Source organism: Kogia breviceps, chromosome 4 (genome assembly GCF_026419965.1).
Source record: "Kogia breviceps isolate mKogBre1 chromosome 4, mKogBre1 haplotype 1, whole genome shotgun sequence".
NCBI classification, from domain to species: Eukaryota; Metazoa; Chordata; class Mammalia; order Artiodactyla; family Physeteridae; genus Kogia; species Kogia breviceps.
The window spans coordinates 101,915,103-101,939,913 of record NC_081313.1 but is presented as its reverse complement, the minus strand read 5'-3'; the positions used below and the strand labels follow the sequence as shown (position 1 = coordinate 101,939,913).

At 35.8% G+C, this 24,811-nt stretch overlaps 1 protein-coding gene and 1 non-coding gene across 14 annotated transcripts in view; one reads left to right on the top strand and one right to left on the bottom strand.

The window, feature by feature from the left end:
- The window catches only part of CSNK1G3 (casein kinase 1 gamma 3), a 127,395-nt gene that overhangs the window by 62,706 nt on the left and 39,878 nt on the right, over positions 1–24,811 (bottom strand). For 11 of the 13 annotated variants that reach the window (XM_059063503.2, XM_059063504.2, XM_059063508.2 and 8 more), the window contains exons 3-4: positions 19,809–19,849; positions 8,548–8,617 (exon numbers count right to left, since the gene is read on the bottom strand). In XM_059063503.2, the coding sequence (XP_058919486.1) occupies positions 8,548–8,617; positions 19,809–19,849 (111 nt within the window). Of the gene's footprint in view, positions 1–8,547; positions 8,618–9,593; positions 9,746–19,808; positions 19,850–24,811 lie in introns of those variants that run through there. The other 2 variants (XM_067031500.1, XM_067031497.1) reach the window with 2 other exon arrangements.
- Positions 493–599, top strand: LOC131756554 (U6 spliceosomal RNA). Its single transcript, XR_009335712.1, has one exon. It is a non-coding gene; the product is annotated as a U6 spliceosomal RNA (small nuclear RNA).

The following is a 24,811-nucleotide window of genomic DNA, read 5'->3' as shown; positions in this document are numbered from 1 at the left end:
ATTTCATTCACTTAACTTTCATGGTTTTGACAATATTTTCTTTCCTTTTTCTCAAAAAGACACTTATATACAGAAAGAGTAGAATTTCTTAAATTCTTAAAACATGGTCAGAGAAACCCTAATCTGCCAACTTAATGAATAAGACATTTTAGAAATTATTTAATGCATATACCCACGTTTAAAAGGCTTATACTACTACCTACAACTTTCTCAAAGGTGAACAGTATGATAAAATGTTCATACAATATGGAATCACCAAAGCCCACTTAGCTAGAAGACAGGGCTAAATACACCAATAAACAAGACATAAACCAAGAAGGCAGAAGGGTCTGTATAAAGAATGAAGAGAAGTTTTTCTAATTCTTAGAAGGCAATACTATGACAAGTGTTAATTTTAGAAACAGCCACTGCTGCTATTATCAAATTATTCTTTAGAACTAGAAAATTATTCTTTAGAACTACATAATTCAGGCAACATCAAAAAGTCAAGCCGTGCTCGCTTCGGCAGCACATATACTAAAATTGTAATGATACACAGAAGATTAGCATGGCCCCTGCACAAGGATGACACGCAAATTCGTGAAGCGTTCCATATTTTTATACATGAAAATAAACTCAAAATGGATTAAAGACCTAAATGTAAGGCCAGACACGATCAAACTCTTAGAGGAAAACATAGGCAGAACACTCTATGACTTAAATCACAGCAAGATCCTTTCTGACCTACCTCCTAGAGAAATGGAAATAAAAACAAAAGTAAATAAATGGAACCTAATGAAACTTAAAAGCTTTTGCACAGCAAAGGAAACCATAAACAAGACGAAAAGACAACCCTCAGATGGGAGAAAATATTTGCAAATGAAGCAACTGACAAAGGATTAATATCCAAAATTTATAAGCAACTCAGGCAGCTCAATAACAAAAAAACAAACCACCCAATTCCAAAATGGGCAGAAGACCTAAATAGACATTTCTCCAAAGAAGATATACAGATTGCCAACAAACACATGAAAGAATGCTCAACATATTAATCATAAGAGAAATGCAAATCAAAACTACAATGAGATATCATCTCACAACATCATTAATCATAAGAGAAATGCAAATCAAAACTACAATAAGATATCATCTCACACCGGTCAGACTGGCCATCATCAAAAAATCTACAAACAATAAATCCTGGAGAGGGTGTGGAGAAAAGGAACCCTCTTGTACTGCTGGTGGGAATGTAAATTGATACAGCCACTATGGAGAACAGTATGGAGGTTCCTTAAAAAACTAAAAATAGAACTACCATAAGACCCAGCAATCCCACTACTGGACATATACCCTGAGAAAACCATAATTCAAAAAGAGTCATGGGGGCTTCCCTGGTGGCGCAGTGGTTGAGAGTCCACCTGCCGATGCAGGGGACACGGGTTCGTGCCCTGGTCCGGGAAGATCCCACATGCCACGGAGCGGCTAGGCCCGGGAGCCATGGCTGCTGAGCCTGCACGTCTGGAGCCTGTGCTCTGCAACAGGAGAGGCCACAACAGTGAGAGGCCCACGTACCACAAAAAAAAAAAAAAAAAAAAAAAAAAGAGTCATGTACCAAGATGTTTATTGCAGCTCTATTTACAATAGACAGGACATGGAAGCAACCTAAGTGTCCATTAACAGATGAATGTATAAAGAAGATGTGGCACATATATACAATGGAATATTACTCATCCATAAGAAGAAACAAAATTGAGTGGTTTGTAGTGAGGTGGATGGACCTAGAGACTGTCATACAGAGTGAAGTAAGTCAGAAAGAGAAAAACAAATACCATATGCTAACATATATATGGAATCTTAAAAAAAAAAAAAAAAAAAGAAAAAAAAAAGGTCAGAAGAACCTGGGGGCAAGACGGGAATAAAGATGCAGACCTACTAGAGAATGGACTTGAGGATACGGGAAGGGGGAAGGGTAAGCTGGGACAAAGTGAGAGAGTGGCATGGACATATATACACTACCAAACGTAAAATAGATAGCTAGTGGGAAGCAGCCGCATAGCACAGGGAGATCAGCTCTGTGCTTCGTGACCACCCAGAGCGGTGGGATAGGGAGGGTGGGAGGGAGGGAGATGAAAGAGGGAAGAGATATGGGGACATATGTATATGTATAACTGATTCACTTTGTTATAAAGCAGAAACTAACACACCATTGTAAAGCTATTATATTCCAATAAAGATGTTAAAAATATATATTAAAAAAAGGCGAGGCGCTCACTTGAGAAAAAATTACTTAACAATTTAACATATGCACAGTCTCAAATAGTATATTTAACATCATTTCCATAGTTAGAGTTCTTCCAAGAATAGTAATTTATGACAGGAAAAAAAAATGTTATTTGACTTTCTGTGATAAAGTATCAGCTGATAAAGAAATTCCAAGGAATAAATGATTGCAAATTAGGTCAATATGGCCTATATAAACCATCTGATGTCAAGGAAATAATTTAAGACACAGAAACATGATTCAGAATCACAGATCTTCAAAAAACTTTTCCCCATACATTGTAAAATATGTCCCGTGCATTTTCATGAAGTATCATATCAACAATTCAACTAAACTTTTTTCCAAGTAAATTAAAAAAAACTGAATTAATTCTAATAATTAAAACCTATGCTTCTCTAGAAAGTGATTATTTTTAGGCAGCTGAATTGTACAGTCAGTTAATTAAATAACTACCTGCATATGTCCTTGGTTTATCGTTTCTGATCATTTAAAAATTACTCAATGACTTTTTTTCCTTCTATTTCTGGATCTCTAAAATTAAATTTACCTAATCATAGGGTGATACAAGTGATATTAATTAAAATAAGTTTTTGAAATTACATGGTTATGTCTATTTGTCAAAAGTGGAATAAGCTCAAAGTGTAATAATATGATTTTACATAATATTAATATATCAAATTTTAAACATATGATCACAAAAGCTGAAAAGCTATAGGAAATATTGGAGATTATGTACTGCAACTTCATATCTGATGATAGAAAACAGCCTATTATTCTCATTAAAGAATTTACCATTTCAACCATTTACCAAGGGCTACAATTGTCAATCATTCTGCTCAGTTTCAAGGATAAAAAAATGATTCTCACTGCCCTCAAAGAGTTCAAATTTTAATGGAGGGGAGAGACATAAGCAAATATAAGTACAATATGGTATGATGAAAGAAAAATGAAGATGTATTCAAAAGAACTTCAGGTCAAAGAGGAAGCTTTTTCTGGAATGAAACAGATACCAGAAAATGCACTGCAAAAGAGGAGACACTTTAGCTGGGGACTGAAGAAAGAAGAAATTCAGTGAGAAAGACATTCCATAAAGAAGAATTCTGATATATGAAAATAATACCTATTCAGAGAACACTAAGTTTAGTGCAACTAAAAAGTGGGTCGAGTAGAAAGAGAAAGAAATGTGGACTTTATACTAAATGACAAGTCTCTAAGAGGAATGGAGGGAAGAAGAAAGTGAGATGCACAAAAAGAAGCCCAATTCAAAACAAAGGTGACAATGAAGACTGGGAGAAGAGAATGAAGTCAAGAGATCTCTTGAGAGACATAACTGACGGACCTTTTTGATGATTATCCCCAAAAGTCAAAATTAAAGGTGACTAACACTTTCAGCTTGAATGGGTGAGCCACTAATGGAACAAGATAATCCAGAAAAATAAACAGGTCTTTTGGAAGAGAGAGAAATCATTGGAAAAGTAAGGGGAAAGAAGATAGGGAGAGAAATTCTGGGTATATAGAATTTCTGATTCTAGTAAGGACATACATGAATGACTAAATTTTAAGAATGAAGGTCAGGATAAAGAATTGGAAATTATCCTTATATAGATGGTAATTTCATCCTTTCCTTCCTCCCTCCTGTTACAAAAAAATCCAAAATCATAAAAATGAAAGCCACATACTAAAAACAGAAGGAAGAATCTAGAGTGAGCCTGATTCCTTACTTCTGTGTAGCCATATCAATCCTACAATTGTCTACTTCAGGACTCCTTGTTTATTTTTCCTCACATAACATTGCTTTACTTGTTTAAGCTACTGCTGTCATGATTTTTGATACTGACAGTCAAATTTACTCCTACCCAATGCAGTGGTCATCATGGTTTTGCCTGTGTTCCTCTTCTCTTGACACTCTCTACACTCTCCTATGGGAGACCTCATCCATTCCCTTAAGCTTTAAAAACAACCTATGTGTTGATGACTCCCAAATCTAGATCTTCATTTTACTCAATAAATGCTGAATGAATATTATAAAACAAGACCATTTGAAACATTAAATTTTTGCTTTCAGAGAAAGTGATAATGGTATAAAACAATATTCTAATCCTATGGAAAGCTATAAATAATACAAAGAGTCAACCCTCATACGCACACTGCAGTAAAGCTGTACAGTCCTACTGTATATATATAACAGATTCAGTGAACAAATAGGAGAGAAAAGTGGGATACTGCCAGGGAGGTTAGATAAGGAGAAAGACTTACAGGAGAATCAAAACCTAGAGAGTAGAACTAGATAAACTGTATTTCACAGATATCTCAGTAAATAATTCTAAATAAATCTGTTTTAATTTGTTTTTGCTGTGGCAAAATATACATAATAGAAAATTTATCATTTTAACCATTTTTAAATGTACAGTTCAGTAGCATCAGGTATAGTCATATTGTTGTGCAACCACCACCACTATCCGCCTCCAGAACTTTTTCATCACCCCAGACTGAAACTCTATACCCATTAAACAATATTTTCCCACTCCCCTCTCCTCTCAGCCCCTGGCAACCACCATTCTGCATTCCGTCTCTATGAATCTGACTACTCTGGGTATCTCAAAAAGTGGAATCACACAGTATTTGTCCTTTTGTGACTAGCTTATTTCATTTAGCAAGGTTCCTCTATATTGTAGCACGTGTCAGAATTTCCTTCCTTTTTAGGGCTGAATAATATTCCCTTCTATGTATATAACAACACTTTGTATATCCATTCAAAGTTGTTTCCACCTTTTGGCTATTGCAAGTCACACTGCTATGAACATGGGTGTACAACTATCTGTTTAAGTCCCTGCTTTCAGTTCTTTTATACATATAATTAGAAGTGGAATTGCTGCATCAAATGGTAATTCTATGTTTAATTTTTTGAGGAACAGTCATACTGTTTTCCACAGCAGCTGCAGCAATTCACATTCCCACCAGTAATGCACAAAGATTCCAATTTCTCCACATTCACACCAACACTAGTTGTCTACTGGTTTTTGGCTTGCTTTTCCTTTATTTAGTTAATAACAGCCACCCTAATGGGTGTGAGGTGGTATGTCTTTATGGTTTTGACTTACATTTTCCTAATGATTAGTGATATTCAGCATCTTTTCATGTGCTTATTGGCCATTTGTATATCTATCTTCTTTAGAAAAATGTCTATTCAAGTTCTGTGCCCACTTTAAAGTTGGATTGTTTGTATTTTTGTTGTTAAGTTTTAAGACTTCTTTATATATTCTGAATATTGATTAAATATATCTACTTTTAAAAATTTATTTATTTTATTTATTTTTGGCTGCATTGGGTCTTCGTTGCTGTGTGTAGGCTTTCTTCAGTTGCGGAGAGCGGGGGCTACTCTTTGTTGCGCTGTGCGGGTTTCTCATTGCGGTGGCTTCTCTTGTTGGAGAGCACGGGCTCTAGAGCACAGGCTCAGTAGTTGTGGCACACGGGCTTAGTTGCTCCACAGCATGTGGCATCTTCCCGGACCAGGGCTCAAACCCATGTCCCCTGCACTGGCAGGAGGATTCTTAACCACTGCGCCACCAGGGAAGCCCAGTATACCTATTTTTAAAGAGAACACTAACAAGCAAGTTGGTACTTAAATGAAACTTACAATATCATAAAAGAATTATAGATTAAATTACTATGAATGCCCCACTTATGATTAAGAGCAGTCTGAAAATACAATCCTTTCAAGTAGCAATTCCAAAATCAAATCATTTTTAAGTCATCAGTCTCTCCTCAAAACAATTAAACATTCTTGTTTTTCTATAAAGCTCACGAGTACTCAAAAAATGTTTTTAAAATTCATGATTGAAAAAAACACTAAGTAACTAAAATTCACGTGATTCACATAAAACACTCAAAACTACACACACCTGTCAGAGTTTCAGACCCACCATAACACACACCTTCAAGAAATAACACTCCCCCAAATGATAGCATTATAAACTGCATACGTTTAATAAATGGGTTCCCACAAAAAAAAAAAAAAAAAGAAATAACACTCATATTTCAATTTATGTAAGTGCTATGCCCTGGAGTACAGGGGAGCACCCTTATATATGCAGACTAAATGGCAGTCCCTGGAGTCGTGGGGCACAACAGCCCTTTGGCATTCAAGTGCTAACAGATGTATGTTCCACTTTATTATTACTATCCCTAACATAAATTTTAAAGTTAAAAAAAGTAAAGAATAATAAAAGTAAGTATACCATGGTATTCAATTCAATGAGTCCCTAAACACCAAATTAACTTATTTATTCATTCTTATCCAATTATTCAATCCTATTTTTCCAAATGATAGTTTTACTACTTAAGTAGATAGATCGCTTATTTTCATCTCCCCAGCATCCAATCTTCCTTCTTCTAGTAACACCTCAATTTCCCATTAGACAACACCTCTCCCCATTCTCAGTCCCTGAACTTCACAGGTAGTGCCTGAGATGAGTAAGTCTGAGCAATCAAATTCAGTGATTAAATCATTAGACACAAAATAAAACAGTTAAGATTCAGTCCTAGAACTTTTGTTGAAATTTTTAGGTAACAGATACTTTTAAAATTGCTAAGCTGGGCTGTTGGTAAGCACCTTTGCCATCTCATCTCATAAGAAGGGCCAATCAGAGAAAAAAGCTTACACACACACAAAAAGGCACAGCATAAAGACAAACTCAAGAATGTCCCTGATGACAGTACTGCAATGTCTTATAGATAAGTCCGTTCCCTGAATTTACAGTACATAAGTCAATAAACTCCTTTTTTTTTTTTTCCCACTTAGCTTCTTAGGGCTTTCTGTCACTTGCCAGTCCTAATATGTATGGTTTCACATATAATTAATTGTGTCCCCTTATCATTTACATCTCAGATATCAGTGATAATTTTGATAAGTCCTGGAGGCCTGTCTGTATCAGAATTAAACATGCACTATAGAACGTTTATAATGATAAAAACATTACTACAAAATGTCATCTTATTGTCCCCACAATGACTACTCATTCGGAAAGTATGCTCTTAGAAAAAAAAAAGAATGCAAAATTGATATTGTATTAAAAAATGTACAACTCTACCAAGTAGAATGTAAACATGTCCTTACAAAAAAAACACATGAAAAAATTCCATTTTATTAAATCTGGGGAAACAAAATATCCCTACTTGATAAGAAAGTGTATGTATAAAATCATTAGTTAGAATAGTAGTGAACAGAAAAAGTGTTGAGAGAAACGTTAACATAAAGTAAATACAACGTAAAATGGGAAATTTTCTCATTAGTTTTTTCCAATGGCACAAAATATCCATTCTCACTTAGATTTAGAGTTTATGTAAAAATATACCTGTATTAATTTCCTACAGCCACTGTAATTACTACACACCTGTGGCTTAAAATAACAAAAATTTATTTTCTCACAGTTCTGGAGGTAAAACATTTTTGCCTCTTCTGTTGCGGAGCACAGGCTCCGGACGCGCAGACTCAGCGGCCATGGCTCACGGGCCCAGCCGCTCCGCGGCACGTGGGATCTTCCCGGACCGGGGCACGAACCCGCGTCCCCTGCATCGGCAGGTGGACTCTCAACCACTGTGCCACCAGGGAAGCCCGAGACCAAACATTTGAAATCAGTTTCAACAGGCTGAATCAAGGAGGTTCTATAGGACAGTCCTGTATCAGGTTTTCATTGCTGCCAGCATTCCTTGGCTTATGTCTATATCACTCCAATCTTGGCCTCTGTAGCCACTTTGCCTTCTCCTCTTCTGTGTACGTAAATGGCTCCTCTGACTCTCTTTTACAAGAACATTTGTGACTGCATTTAGGGGCCACCCAGATAACCCAGATTAACTTCCTGATCTCAAGATCCTTAAGTTAATAATACCTGTGAAGTCTTTACTATAAAGTAACATTTACAGATTCCAGGGATTGTGATATGGATATTTTTTATGCAGCCATATTTCAGCCTACTACCATGTCATAAGTCATTTCAATAACTATAATACCACCAAAAAGCTAAGCACCTGGAAACTGTATGCACCTTATATTCTCAAATTAAAGTTTTGACAATGTTCTCTATTTAAATTAGTACCAACACAAAAAGTTCCAAAAATGTCATATTTAGAATAAAAAGGGAAGACTCTAGTAAGAAAATATCTACTAAGCTTTACCTTAAGAAGTGATTAATATTAACTAAATTTAACAGACTATTCTTTGAAACTACAGAGTTATTATCATGACAATCCGTTCTATTATAAATTTAAAAAGTAATATAAGACTTTACCTCCAGATCCTAACTGCTTGTAGAATCTATATTCCAAATGTAGCTGTGGTGCTCTGGATTTCATGGGCTCCTAATTAAAAAAAAAAAAAAGAAGCAACAACAAAAAATATTTAAGTTATTAAAATTACACTAGGCCCCAATTCCAAATTTATAAATCTTGGTGTCAACTCTTTTTTTTTTTTTTTTTTTTGTATTCCAAGCATTGTTCCTTATAATATTTCAACTTTCTGCCTTGATTAAAATACAATCTGAGACAGAGTAAAACTGTGTTCAACAATTTCCAGAAATACATATAGTATCCATACATATGAAAAGACCCACCTCAATAAAGCAAAATAATATTTAATATTTCAAACATTCAGAAGCATATGAATGCATTAGAAAAGGTCTTTAAAAGCCACATAATAGGGCTTCCCTGGTGGCGCAGTGGTTGAGAGTCCGCCTGCAGATGCAGGGGACACAGGTTCGTGCCCCGGTCTGGGAGGACCCCACATGCCGCGGAGCAGCCGGGCCCGTGAGCCATGGCCGCTGAGCCTGCGCATCCGGAGCCTGTGCTCCGCAACGGGAGAGGCCACAACAGTCAGAGGCCTGCACGTACCGCAAAAAAAAAAAAAAAGCTACATAATAAACCAGTAGTTAACTCAGGACAGGGATCTAGGTTTGAGTAAGGTCAAAGCTGAATTTTTAATTTCTGTTGATTTTGTTGTTAAAGATCAAATACATATATATATATTTTTAGACAATAAATATGGTCTATTTTTGCTCCTTTCCTATAAAATACATTTGATCACTTTTTTTTTATACAGCAGGTTCTCATTAGTCATCCATTTTATATACATCAGTGTATATATATCAATCCCAATCTCCCAATTCATCACACCCCCACCCCCACTGCCCCCGCTACTTTCCCCCCTTGGTGTCCATACGTTTTCTCTCTACATATGTGTCTCTATTTCTGCCCTGAAAACCAGTTCATCTGTACCATTTTTCTAGGTTCCACATATATGCGTTAATATACGATATTTGTTTTTCTCTTTCTGACTTACTTCACTCTGTATGACAGTCTCTAGATCCATCCACGTCTCAACAAATGACCCAATTTCATTCCTTTTTATGGCTGAGTAATATTCCATTGTATATATGTACCACATCTTCTTTATCCATTCGTCTGTCAATGGGCATTTAGGTTGCTTCCATGACCTGGCTATTGTAAATAGTGCTGCAATGAACATTGGGGTGCATGTGCCTTTTTTTTTCAACATCTTTATTAGGGTATAATTGCTTTACAATGGTGTGTCAGTTTCTGCTTTATAACAAAGTGAATCAGTTATACATATACATATGTCCCCATATCTCTTCACTCTTGCATCTCCCTCCATCCCACCCCTCTAGGGGGCCAAAAAGCACCAAGCTGATCTCCCTGTGCTATGCAGCTGCTTCCCACTAGCTATCCATTTTACGTTTGGTAGTGTATATATATCCATGCCACTCTCTCACTTTGTCCCAGCTTACCCTTCCCCCTCCCCATATCCTCAAGTCCATTCTCTAGTAGGTCTGCATCTTTATTCCCATCTTGCCCCTAGGTTCTTCTGACCATTTTTTCTTTTTTTTTTTTAAGATTCCATATATATGTGTTAGCATACGGTATTTGTTTTTCTCTTTCTGACTTACTTCACTCTATATAACAGTCTCTAGAACCATCCACCTCACTACAAATAACTTGGTTTCGTTCCTTTTTATGGCTAATATTCCATTGTACATATGTGCCACATCTTCTTTATGCATTCATCTGTTGATGGACGCTTAGGTTGCTTACATGTCCTGGTAAATAGAGCTGCAATGAACATTTTGGTACATGACTCTTTTTTTTTTTTTTTTTTTTTTTTTTTTGCAGTACGCGGGCCTCTCACTGATGTGGCCTCTCTCACTGTGGAGCACACACTCCAGACATGCAGGCTCAGCAGCCATGGCTCACGGACCTAGCCACTCCATGGCATGTGGGATCTTCCTGGACCAGGGCACAAGCCCGTGTCCCCTGCATCAGCAGGCAGACTCTCAACCACTGTGCCACCAGGGAAGCCCTCATGACTCTTTTTGAATTATGGTTTTCTCAGGGTATATGCCCAGTATTGGGATTGCTGGATCATATGGCAATTCTATTTTTATTGTTTGAAGAACCTCCATACTGTTCTCCATAGTGGCTGTATCAATTTACATTGCCACCAACAGTGCAAGAGGGTTCTCTTTTCTACACACCCTCTCCAGTATTTGCTGTTTGTAGATTTTCTGATGAAGCCCATTCTAACTGGTGAGAGGTGATACCTCACTGTAGTTTTGATTTGCATTTCTCTAATAATTAGTGATGCTGAGCAGCTTTTCATGTGTTACTTGGCCATCTGTATGTCTTCTTGGAGAAATGTCTACTTAGGTCTTCTGCCCATTTTTGGATTGGGTTGTTTTTTTAATATGCGTGCATGAGCTGTTTATATATTTTGGAGTTTAATCCTTTGTCCATTGATTCATTTGCAAATATTTTCTCCCATTCTGAGGGTTGTCTTTTCGTCTTGTTTATGGTTTCTTTTGCTGTGCAAAAGCTTTTAAGTTTCATTAGGTCCCATTTGTTTATTTTTGTTTTTATTTCCATTACGCTAGGAGGTGGATCAAAAAATAAAAAAGATCTTGCTGTGATCTATGTCAAAGAGTGTTCTTCCTTTGTTTTCCTCTAAGAATTTTATAGTGTCTGGTCTTACATTTAGGTCTCAAATCCATTATGAGTTTATTTTTGTGTATGGTGTTAGGGGGTGTTCTAATTTCATTCTTTTACATGTAGTTGTCCAGTTTTCCCAGCACCACTTATTGAAGAGATTGCCTTTTCTCCATTGTATATCCTTGCCTCCTTTGTCATAGATGAGTTGACCATAGGTGCGTGGGTGTACCTCTGGACTTTCTATCTGTTCCATTGATCTATGTTTCTGTTCTTCTGCCAGTACCATATTGTGTTGATTACTGTAGCTTTGTAGTATAGTCTGAAGTCAGGGAGTCTCCAGCTCCGTTTTTTTCCCTCAAGACTGCTTTGGGGCTTCCCTGGTGGTGCAGTGGTTGAGAGTCCACCTGCCAATGCAGGGGACACGGGTTCGTGCCCCGGTCTGGGAAGATCCCACATGCCACGGAGCAGCTGGGCCCGTGAGCCATGGCCACTGAACCTGCATGTCCAGAGCCTGTGCTCTGCAACGGAAGAAGCCACAACAGTGAGGGGCCCATGTACCACACACACACACAAAAAGACTGCTTTGGCTATTCGGGGTCTTTTGTGTCTCCATACAAATTTTAAGATTTTTTGTTCTAGTTCTGTAAAAAATTCCACTGGTAATTTGATAGGGATTGCACTTAATCTGTAGATTGCTTTGGGTAGTATAGTCATTTTCACAATATTGATTCTTCCAATTCAAGAACATGGTGTATCTCTCCACCTGTTGGTATCATCTTTAATTTCTTTCATCAGTGTGTTATAGTTTTCTGCATACAGGTCTTTTGTCTCCCTAGGTAGGTTTATTCCTAGGTATTTTATTCTTTTTGTTGCAATGGTAAATGGGAGTGTTTCCTTAATTTCTTTTTCAGATTTTTCATCATTAGTGTATAGGAATGCAAGAGATTTCTGTGCATTAATTTTGTATCCTGCAACTTTAACAAATTCATTGATTAGCTGTAGTAGTTTTCTGGTGGTATGTTTAGGATTCTCTATGTATAGTATCATGTCATCTGCAAACAGTGACAGTTTTACTTCTTCTTTTCCAATTTGTATTCCTTTTATTTCTTTTTCTTCTCTGACTGCCGAGGCTAGGACTTCCAAAACTATGTTGAATAATAGCGGTGAGAGTGGACATCCTTTTCTTGCTCCTGATCTTAGAGGAAATGCTTTCAGTTCTTCACCACTGAGAATGATGTTTACTGTGGGTCTGTCATATAAGGCCTTTATTATTTTCAGGTAGGTTCCCTCTATGCCCACTTTCTGGAGAGTTGTTATCATAAGTGGGTGTTGAATTTTGTCAAAAGCTTTTTCTGCATCTATTGAGATGATCATGTGGTTTTTATTCTTCTATTTGTTAATATGGTGTAACACATTGATTGATTTGCATATATTGAAGAATCCTTGCATGCCTGGGATAAATCCCACTTGATCATGGTGTGTGATCCTTTTAATGTGCTGTTGGATTCTGTTTGCTAGTATTTTGTTGAGGATTTTTGCATCTATATTCATCAGTGATATTGGTCTGCAATTTTCTTTTTTTGTACTATCTTTGTCTGGTTTTGGTATCAGGGTGATGGTGGCCTCATAGAATGAGTTTGGGAGTGTTCCTTCCTCCACAATTTTTTGGAAGAGCTTGAGAAGGATGGGTGTTAGCTCTTCTCTAAATGTTTGATAGAATTCACCTGTGAAGCCATCTGTTCCTGGACTTTTGTTTGTTGGAAGATTTTTAATCACAGTTTCAATTTCATTACTTGTGATTGGTCTGTTCATATTTTCTATTTCTTCCTGGTTCAGTCTTGGAAGGTTATACCTTTCTAAGAATTTGTCCATTTCTTCCAGGTTGCCCATTTTATTGGCATAGAGTTCCTTGTGGTAGTATCTTAGGATGCTTTGTGTTGCTGTGGTGTCTGTTGTCACTTCTCCTTTTTCATTTCTAATTTTATTGATTTGAGTCCTCTCCCTCTTTTTCTTGATGAGTCTGGCTAATTGTTTATCTTCTCAAAGAACCAGCTTTTAATTTTATTGATCTTTGCTATTGTTTTCTTTGTTTCTATTTCATTTATTTCTGCTCTGATCTTTATGATTTCTTTCCTTCTGCTAACTTTGTGTTTTGTTTGTTCTTCTTTCTCTAGTTCCGTTAGGTGTAAGGTTAGATTATTTGAGATTTTTCTTGTTTCTTGAGATAGGCTTGTATACCTATAAACGTCCCTCTTAGAACTGCTTTTGTTGCATCCCATAGATTTTGGATTGCCGTGTTTTCATTGTCATTTGTCTCTAGGTATTGTTTGATTTCCTCTTTGCTTTCTTCAGTGATCTCTTGGTTATTTAGTAATGTAGTGTTTAGGCTCCATGTGTTTGTGTTTTTTTATGTTTTTTCCCCTGTAATTCATTTCTAAACTCATAGCATTGTGGTCAGAAAAGATGCTTGATATGATTTCAATTTTATTAAATTTAGAGAGGCTTGATTTGTGACCCAAGATGTGATCCTGGAGAATGTTCCGTGAGCACTTGAGAAGAAAGTATAATCTGCTGTTTTTGGATGGAATATCCTATAAATATCAATTAGATCTATCTGGTCTATTGTATCATTTAAAGTTTCTGTTTCCTTATTTATTTTCATTTTCGATGATCTGTCCATTGGTGTAAGTGAGGTGTTAAAGACCCCCACTATTATTGTGTTACTGTCAATTTCCTCTTTTACAGCTGTTAGCAGTTGCCTTATGTATTGAGGTGCTCCTATGTTGGGTGCATATATGTTTCTAATTGTTATATCTTCTTCTGGATTGATCCCTTGATCATTATGAAGTGTCCTTCCTTGTCTCTTGTAACATTCTTTATTTTAAAGTCTATTTTATCTGATATGAGTATTGCTACTCCAGCTTTCTTTTGATTCCCATTTGCATGGAATATCTTTTTCCATACCCTCACTTTCAGTCTGTATGTGTACCTAGGTCTGAAGTTGGTCTCTTGTAGACAGCATATATATGGGTCTTGGTTTTGTATCCATTCAGCAAACCTGTTTCTTTTGGTTGGAGCATTTAAACCATTCACATTTAAGGTAATTATTGTTATGTATGTTCCTATGACCATTTTCTTAATTGTTTTGGTTTTGTTTTTGTAGGTCCTTTTCTTCTCTTGTGTTTCCCAGTTAGGGAAGTTCCTTTAGCATTTGTTGCAGAGCTGATTTGGTGGTGCTGAATTCTTTTAGCTTTTGCTTGTCTGTAGAGATTTTGATTTCTCCATCAAATCTGAATGAGATCCTTGCCAGGTAGTCTTGGTTGTAGGTTCTTCCCTTTCATCACTTTAAGTATATCATGCCACTCCCTTCTGGCTTGTACAGTTTCTGCTGAGAAATCAGCTGTTAACCCTATGAGAGTTCCCTTGTATGTTATTTGTTGTTTTTCCCTTGCTGCTTTCAATAATTTTTCTTTGTCTTTAATTTTTGCCAATTTGATTACTATGTATCTCGGCGTGTTTCTCCTTGGGTTTATCCTGTATGGGACTCTGCACTTCCTGGACTTGGGGGGCTATTTCCTTTCCCATGTTAGGGAAGTTTTCGACTATAATCTCTTCAAATATTTTCTCGGGTCCTTTCTCTCTTCTCCTCCTGGGACTCCTATAATGCGAATGTTGTTGCGTTTAATGTTGTCCCAGGGGTCTCTTAGGCTGTCTTCATTTCTTTTCCTTCTTTTTTCTTTATTCTGTTCTGAAGCAGTGAATTCCACCATTCTGTCTTCCAGGTCACTTATCCATTCTTCTGTCTCAGGTATTCTGCTATTGAGTCCTTCCTACTGTAGTTTTCATTTCAGTTACTGTATTGTTCATCTCTGTTTGTTTTTCTTTAATTCTTCTAGGTCTTCGTTAAACATTTCTTGCGTCTTCTCGATCTTTGCCTCCATTCTTTTTCTGAGGTCCTGGATCATCTTCACTATCATTATTCTGAATTCTTTTTCTGGAAGGTTGGTTGCCTATCTCCACTTCATTTAGTTGTTTTTCTGGGGTTTTATCTTGTTCCTTCATCTGGTACATAGCCCTCTGCCTTTTCATCTTGTCTATCTTTCTGTGAATGTGGTTTTTCATTCACAGGCTGCAGCATTGTAGTTCTTCTTGCTTCTGCTGTCTGTCCTCTGGTGGATGAGGCTATCTAAGAGGCTTGTGCAGGTTTCCTGATGGGAGGGACTCTCAACTCTTATATAATGTAATACTCTATTAGTCATCTTTGTCTCCCTAAGGTTAAATCCAGATAGTCAACTTTAAGCACAGTGTAAAATAAATTAATGCCATAAATGTATACAAGGTTAAGTGGCTATTAGATCAAGCATTAGGGAAATCTGTGTTTGACTCTTTGACCCTGAAGAAGAGTATACTGTGAACATTCATGTCTAGAATGGTAGCCCTGATTCTATTTCTCCTGTTCCCAGGAATTCACCTCTAAACTATATATTTCTAATGTAAAGAAAAGTAAGAAATTATAGAAAAGTAAGAAAGAACAAAGACGGAGACAGGAAAATTCTGAGAGTAGCAACAATATATATTTTTAAAATTTTTAGCTGGAGTACAGCTTACAATAAAACACACAGTTCCTAAGTATTAGGCCCATGAGCTTTGTAAACTGTATATACCCCTGCAACCACCATCTCAAAAAACCCTTAGCCTCTAAAGTTTAGAGCATTTCCATTACCCTTCTGTCAGAGATAATCACTTTTGGACTTCTATCACCTTTGGATTTGTTTTGTCCGTTGTTGGATTTCATACAAATGACATTATACAATATATGTTTTATATGTATGTGTCTGGCTTTTTTCATTCAACATAATGTTTTTGAGATTTTTACACACACGCACACACACACACAGAGAATGTAAACAGAAGCGAAATAGATTTAACATATAAGAAATAATAAATGTGTGAAAATATTTGCAGGAAACCAAACTATAACAGAGTAATAACACAGGAAAATTGAACAAGATTCAACAGGAAAGTACAGCAAGCTAACAAAATTTAAACCAAATTAAAACCAAAATAAAACCAACAAAACTTCAAGAAGTACAAAAAAACTACAATAACAAAATTTAAAACTAATCTACCAGCACATTAACACAACAGAAAAGACAATTTGGAAACTGGGAGATGGACAAATGTCTAAAGAATGAGAAAATTTTGTAGACTGCATCTATATAAAGTATACAAAATACATTATGAAGGAAGAAAAATAGAAAATATAGGAAAAAGATTAGAGATCTGGACAATATAATGAGAAGGTCTAATATGCATTTGATAAGTGTCTCGAGAGAAAAGTGAGCTGAGGCAATAACTGAAGAAATAAATGCAAGAACTGTTGAAAGGTAAACCAGAGGTTCAAGAGGAATGTGAATCCCAAACAGAATAATTAAAATATTTATACTAAGATATATCATAATGAAAGAACCAATGACAAAGACTTCGGATAAAGAACCTGTAAAATCCCAGTGGAACAATTATAATCATAAAGATTATTATAAGAGAAAACAAACAGCTTAGTTCTTGCGAGGCAGAATGGTAGGGTACAACTCTAGTTAAAAGCATACGCACTGAAACTAAATTGTATTGGGTCTGAATCCTAAATTCACTACTTACTAGCTGTTGTACAGACTTTGGCAAGTTACTTAATCTTTTTGTACTTTTCAGTTCTCTCATCTACGATAGGGGGATAGAATATTCTTTTTCATTTTGTTTATATATACATATATATGACTTAAAATAGCTCCTTCCACAAAGTGGAATTCTTCAGTTAACTATATAAAAGTATATAACCATAAGATATAATAAGAGATGCCCACTCAGGCAGTCACAAGTAAAATTAAATACATAACTTATTCAATCACTAATATTCCCTCGGTAAAAACAGAAACCCAGATCTAACTAAGTTGAGTCAGTTCAACTTGATTCCAATACTTTACTAGCAGTAAAATTTTATTATGCCACCATATAACAAAAGTCACCTCACCACAGGATGAATTTTTCATTATTCATGAACGACGGGTTACTATATAACTACAAACAACAAGATATGAGGGTGGTGGCTAAGGTCAAATTTTACAAATTACCTTGAAACAAACTATCAATATGAACTAGGGTAACATTAAATAAATGTGAAAACCTTTATAGGAGATAACAGAGCTAAAAGTGGTCACTGAAGTTTGCTCTCTGAACACCAATGTCAACAAATAATGCCTTTATTTGTACCAACGTACAAAAATAAGATAGCACTTAAGGCATACAGACATAACATTTTCAAGTGGTTACTTTTTAGGCAGGTTCTGAACAAAATTATATTATCTTCTATAAATAGACAATAGATACAAATGTAAGATACAAAAATATATATAAGGATACTCTATACATATATAATACATACATACACACACACACACACACACACACACACACACACAAATAATTAGTAAACTAAGTACCAAACCATGGTCAAAGAGTTTATGTGAAAAATCTTCTGCCCTGCCAATATATTTTTTGGATGAATCTGAGGAAAGCATGACTCTATACCATACTTCAACATCAAAATACCACAGAGATCCAAAAATATTCCCAGTTCTCCCAAAGAATACTGAATAACCACAATTATTATATGTAGTCCTGATCACTGTACTTTAAAAAGGGATAAATCAGAGCAGAGAAAGAATGTCCACCCGCAAAAAAAGGAAGAAAAATAAGGGGATAGTGATACGGCATGAAGGTAAACTAAAAGAAGTGACTTATGTGTGTATACATAAGAAGGCTAAAAGATGACATAATACATGTTTACTAAGGCATCAAAGATGTCCACAGGGTAAACAAGTTCCAAATCTGAAAATAACAGGACCTAAGTGTCACCAGTTAATGACTGAAATGGACAAGTAAAGGTCAGCCTAGAGGGGCTCCTATTTTGATACACGGTTTATTTGCCCTAACATCAGTTAAATATCTGATATATATCTGAAGCTACTCAGTACAGGCCATCAATAACACAGAATATGGGTGTTGCCAGACTTCCAACTTTGTGTGCCACCCCAACTCCCAATACCATACAACATCTAGATTCCAGACCACTGGCCTAGAACATGGGAGAAGAAAGAAATCCAAAGAAAAAGTCAGCAGTGCTCATTCCCTGCATTCTGGGCCTCCCTATTGTGATTCACACAAACTAACTCCCCTCATCCTGATTTCACACTCATGAGGGAACATTGTAATTTTAATTTAGCATTCTATGTATACCAGCCTACAGAAAGAAAACATATTATTTATACTGATTTGGGCATTCTGGACCCATATTAGTAAAATACCTCACTGTAAGTTAGAAATTAACTCTTCCTAAATATTTATACCTCTGAGAGCTTGACTGATTGCATGAATTGATTAATACTGTGAATCCACTTCTGATTAACAGTGACAATCTTAATGAGACAACCTTGAACCAGATTTTCTGTCATAAAGTCAAGGACCAGAACTTAAACCTAGGTGAACTCATGCCAGGTAAATGCCAGTCCCAACTCACATGTCAGCCAGCCAGTCTCTCCTGGTGGCACTACAACCCTTCTGTGCATTTGTATTTCCCAGTAAAAGTAAACAGCATTTGTTGCAGTGAAACTTGGTTTACACTCACAGGATACTTAAAATTAAGTAGCACAGTTTTCTAACTCATCCCCAAAGTTTTTTTTTTTAATTTTTTTATTTCTCCCACTTGTCTCTTCCTCAAATAGTCTCTCCTTCTATATTAAAGTCACATTACCTTAATAACAGTGGTTATATTGGCAGGGACGAGATTGAGACTGGCAGGCAGGCTGGGAAAACCAAGCCATGCTCAACCTCAAGGAAACATGGCTGGCAAACCAGATGTGCCCGCAGAAAGTTATATCTTATGTAATTCCCAGATCCCAACTATTTTTTAAAAAAGCTGCCTTATAGCTGTCATACCAGGCACATTTGGGACTTCAAAACAGTCCCAGGGGAGTTTGCTTGCCTGGCTATCCACCCACATCAAGAATTTCTGAATCCTTGAAGGTCAAGCAATAGCCAAGTTTTACCAAATATAAAAACATCAACAGAAAAAGAGATGTTGGAAGGTACCTCAAATACATTTTCAAATAATGTAATCCTGAATACTAAGGACACCTTTGTCCAAATGCTTGAATCAGGAAGAAAAATCTTACATTCTAATATTTATCTAATTAAAAATGCCAATATACCAGCTTCCTTAAATTCAGAATTTTTAAAATTCAGCTCTATAATGCTGCCGAAGTAAAGGGATTAAGTTTTTGTAACACACAAAGACACAGATATCTTATGTATACATTATCATACACTTGAGGGGCATGATGATGCTAGGAGCTTAATAACAAAAGATCAGTTACACTTACCACTTTCCCAATAAACACTCAAGTTAAAATGATATGAAAAAAAAGTAGTGAAAATGCAACTTAATCATTAAAGAAATAAGAAGAAAATAATTAAAGAAAAATAAGAAACATGAACTTACCAGTTTAATGGCCACGTATTCATTTGTGTATAAATTTTTCCCTTGAAAAAAAAGGACAAATGTCAGATTCTACCAGCAATGAATTTTTAAAGATACATTATGTAAAACTGTACTCTGGGGGGTCAGGGGAAGCACATAACACATTTAAATGAAACATAGGTTTTTGCTTCCAACTATTTAGCAGAAGTCTCAATAACAAGGAAATATTTAAATTTATGATCAACTCCATAACATATTTAGTATTTCACCTGGATTCAGAGTAGAAAGTAATACTAATAAATACTTTAGTCCATTTATTTTAAAAAAAAAGAAAAATTCTTATTTTGTTGGAATAGTGCATACAATTTACAAAGTAATCAGTAGGCAAACACATGCTAAACTAAATTGCAAAACTAGAACCCTATATAGAGACAGGAGTACAAAATTCCTTTCTTGATCACCACCTCATTTTAAATCCTTCATTATTATGGGATGTAATTGTAATAGGGCTTATATGTAATCTAGTAAAGAGATCAAATATACAGAAAAAATCTGGAATACCTTTAAAATAAAATAAAATTTTAAAAGTATTATTCAAAAATTGGCTTTGACAAACTAGTTAATTACTCTGAGGGGAAGAAGGGTTATTAAGAACTTGCCTTATAACCAAATTAAATTCCAGGTATTTTAAGAGTTAGAAATAAGCCATAAAACAAGAAAAAATACTTATCAGGCCAGTATATAGAAGTCTTTTTGAGCATTAAAAATAAATGGAAAAAGATTAAAAGATCAGAAGATTTTATACAGATAGCTTAAAATATTTTAAACTTTTGTTAAGTTGAAAAAACTATTATATACAAAGAACAGGTGAAAGACAAATCAGAATAAAGATTTAATATAATTAATATGTAAAGAATTCAAATGAATTACAGTAATCATTGGCACCAGCAAGCTGAAAATAATCTAGAATATTCCAAGGGGTCAACATCTGTAGTTTAAGTAAAATACTATGGAGAATTAAGTATATGAAGAAAATCTGATACAGAAATTAATGTGCTTCTTTGCAAGTACAGTTCAAAGAATAAAAAATAGAACAATATTTGATTTCTTGATTTTCAGTATTCTTTCAATAAGCATGTACTTTTTTTTTTTTTTTTTGGTGGTACGCGGGCCTCTCACTGTTGTGGCCTCTCCCGTTGCGGAGCACAGGCTCCGGACGCGCAGGCCCAGCAGCCATGGCTCACAGGCCCAGCCGCTCAGCGGCATGTGGGATCTTCCCGGACCAGGGCACGAACCCGTGTCCCCTGCGTCGGCAGGCGGACTCTCAACCACTGCGCCACCAGGGAAGCCCTACTATTTTTATAGTAAGAAAAACAGAACACTGATCGTTGTTGTTTTTAACTGTGATAGTAACTGGCCCTGGTCACACTGGCTACTTAACACAAAACAGGTAATCATCAACTTTCACACATGTGATTTTTCCAACATAATACTCCTAACTTCGTTTTATACAACAGCTAATAAATGGCAATAAAACTTCTAGACAAAATTTCAGTCTTGGATATGCTGCCACAGTCAGCAGTATTTTCACCATAAGAATCTTTGCCACAAGCAGTTTTGCAGCACAGCTAATTGCCCATGAGGCAATTTTGCTGGAAAAGATCAAACAATGAAAATAAAATTTAAAATGAAAGTTAAAAAGGACACAATGACACATGAAAAACTAGTAATAAAATATTTTAAAGATTCTACTGTGCAAAATGAAAATACAAAAAATATCTGAATACATTTAAAACGTGTACAGATTCATGATTATAGTTGTATTATGGTATATCTGAGAAAAGGTGATACTTCCTTTGTCAAAGTCAATCATTAAGGATTCAGAATCTCATGTTGGACCTAAGTTCTCTACAACATAAAAAAACTAACTCTACTAACTCTAAGACTCCACAGATATCCCTGGAAATAAAATGAACAATCGAGGGATGCTCCTATTTATTATCAATATATGTAACCTATATAACTGGTAGTAAATCTCTAGACTACATTTAAATGTTCCATCACATGACCAGTCTTTATGTTTTACGAAATCATCTAAGCCAGATTCTGTACCAAATACAAAAATTCTGTCTCCATACTGTTCTCCATTATCAAATAGCAAAAATTTTCACCATTTTCAAGAAACTTACACTCATCAGGAATCACGTAACCATTTCTTTATGGGGGATAGGAAGAGCTTGATTCTTCTTTTGCCTCCAACTTCTAATATTGCATGATAAATCTGATAAAGACAGCATTAGAGCGCAAGCTGTTGTATCTAAATTGGCCAAAGAATTGACAATTAATGCTCTGGATGACTGTTGTGAGTTACTAGCTGCTTCTTTATATTTGCTATAGCTTTGTAAGCTTTTGGTTTGAGGTGTGGCAGGGATGACTGTGTTCACTGAAGGATCTGCAAAGTGATGTTCTCATTTTCTAGTATTGTATGCAATCTGGCTTTTCACTCTCTTATGTCATACCTCTAGTAAGTTTTCTTATCATTTTATTTTCTATCGAGTCAATATATGCAGTTGTTTTATTCACTATTTTAAGACCACCAAGCTACTCGTCGCTATTTAGACCATTATGAGGCCTAAGATTTATATAAAATAAAAAAATAAGGAGGTTAGGAGAGTGGGATAGACACATTACTATATATAAAATAGATAATCAACAAGGACCTACTGTATAGCACAGGGAACTCTACTCAATACTCTGTAATAACCTATATGGGAAAAGAATCTGAAAAACAATAGATATACATATAACTAAATAACATCGGTGTACACCTGAAACATAACACTGTAAATCAAGTATACTCCAATATAAAATAAAAATTAAAAAAAAAAAAATGAAAGCACTGCATCAGTGGAGAAGTGAAACCAAACTGTCAACCAGTCGAAACCAAACTGTCAAACCAAAATGTCAACCAGTTATTTTATCTTTTACAGCATTGAAACCAAATTGTCAATTAGTTATTTCACCCTTTACAGCAAAACTGCCTTATGGTCAATGAGTTGTACGGCCAAACAGTAAAACTGCTTGCAGCAAAGACTTATGGAGAAAATACCTAGAACTGTTGCCACCACTGTACAGCAGTGTTTGTTCATATAAATATTATAATGCTTTTCTGAGTTTTGTCCTTATTTTATAAAAATGAGTGAAAAAAGCATTCATTCTAATAGCATGAGTCTCATAAACCCATCACACTTATCACAAAGATGGAGCTCAATAGGAGTAGCCAAAGTGGTGAATGCCAAGCTATAGTGAGATACTCACTGAGCCCATAAATATAAAAAATTTTTAGAAAACATATCATATTTTTAGCCAATAAGTTCAGCATTTAGATGAGCCTTCATATATATTTTCAGAATGTGTTATGTATAAAATTGTAGTCCTTCTCTAGTAAGCTTGAGGTGAATAATTTAATGGTACAATGAAAAACTTAATCTTGAGGAACTGGTGTCTAACAAAGGAACAATTGTATTTTGAGTTTAAATATGGAATTTATATTTCCTCAAGACATTATCATCTTTTCATAATTATCTTAATATATGATATTTATTCACAAGCACACAGGGAAAAATATTCATAGGACAAGAAGTTAGGTTAAACACAAATTCCACAGAATCAAAATAAACCATATACTTCTAAAAGTACTGTTTTTGTTGGCATTTACATGTTCAAATGTCTACTTTTAAGTCACAGCAGAAAGTACAAAATCCTAAAAGTGTCACCTTTTTTTGAACATTAGAGATTTTGCTGAACTTTGAGGGTTATATTTTATAAAGATGAACATAGATAGAACAACACTACCAATGCATTTTTGTCACCTTGCATAGGCATAGCCTTAAATAATTGGCTTTTGTTATATATATGAACTAACAATGCACAGAATATGTGTTTGTGGGTAAAATACGAGCAAAAGAGAGGGAGTGTATGTATAGAGGGAATGCAGTTAAGAGAAGGCTCCAAGTAGACTGGTTCTAGTTAACTGATGTTTTAAAAATCCAATTTCAAAAGACATTTCCAATAGAGCTTTGTGCCACACTGAACTTGAAAAGATGGTTTTACCAATTTTGTGGCATTTGGGTGGTCATTATTATAAAACTATGTTCTACAGAAACTACATATAGGTTTATATCAGGGATTACTAATTAACCAAAATATACCTGTGCCCCTTCCCTAATAATAGAATGCCCAAGTTTTTAAATGGCTGTCCAGCTAGACTAAATTTCTAGCCTCTTTTTCAGCTTGGTGCGGCCATGTGATCAAGTTCTGGATATGAGTCGATGTTAAGGTATGTCACTCCCCACTTCCAAGAATGAACATGTGCTCTTCTGGCCCTTTTTCTTCTTCTTGCTGGCTGGCTGGAAGAGAGACTGAAGCCACATCTTGAGCATGCAGAGATACCCTGACAGCTCTGGGTGCTGTCCTTCTAGTCTGTGTTAGGTGAAAAAGGAAACGATTTTGCCTAACACCACTATATTCTAGGATCTCTTTGTTATAGCATCATAGTCTATTCCTTATTATTACATTTTTCAGATAAGTTTTAAGCTTCAGTTAGTAAAAGGAGAAAATCAATAAACATTTATAAAAATGATGAATCCGGGCTTCCCTGGTGGCGCAGTGATTGAGAGTCCGCCTGCCGATGCAGAGGACACGGATTCATGCCCCAGTCCAGGAGGATCCCACATGCCGTGGAGCGGCTGGGCCCGTGAGCCATGGCCGCTGGGCCTGTGCGTCCGGAGCCTGTGCTCCGCAACGGGAGAGGCCACAGCAGTGAGAGGCCTGCATACCAAAAAAAAAAAAGATGAATCTGCTCAAATCTGTATATTTACTTGATATATACTGTAAGGCCTGCAGAATTTTCAACAAAACAATTCTTAAATATAAACAATAAATTAAGAGTTATAAGCTATACAGGAACAAGAGAAAAAACAAAAATAAAAGAAGTTATAAAAACTTCTGTGGTCTACTTAATT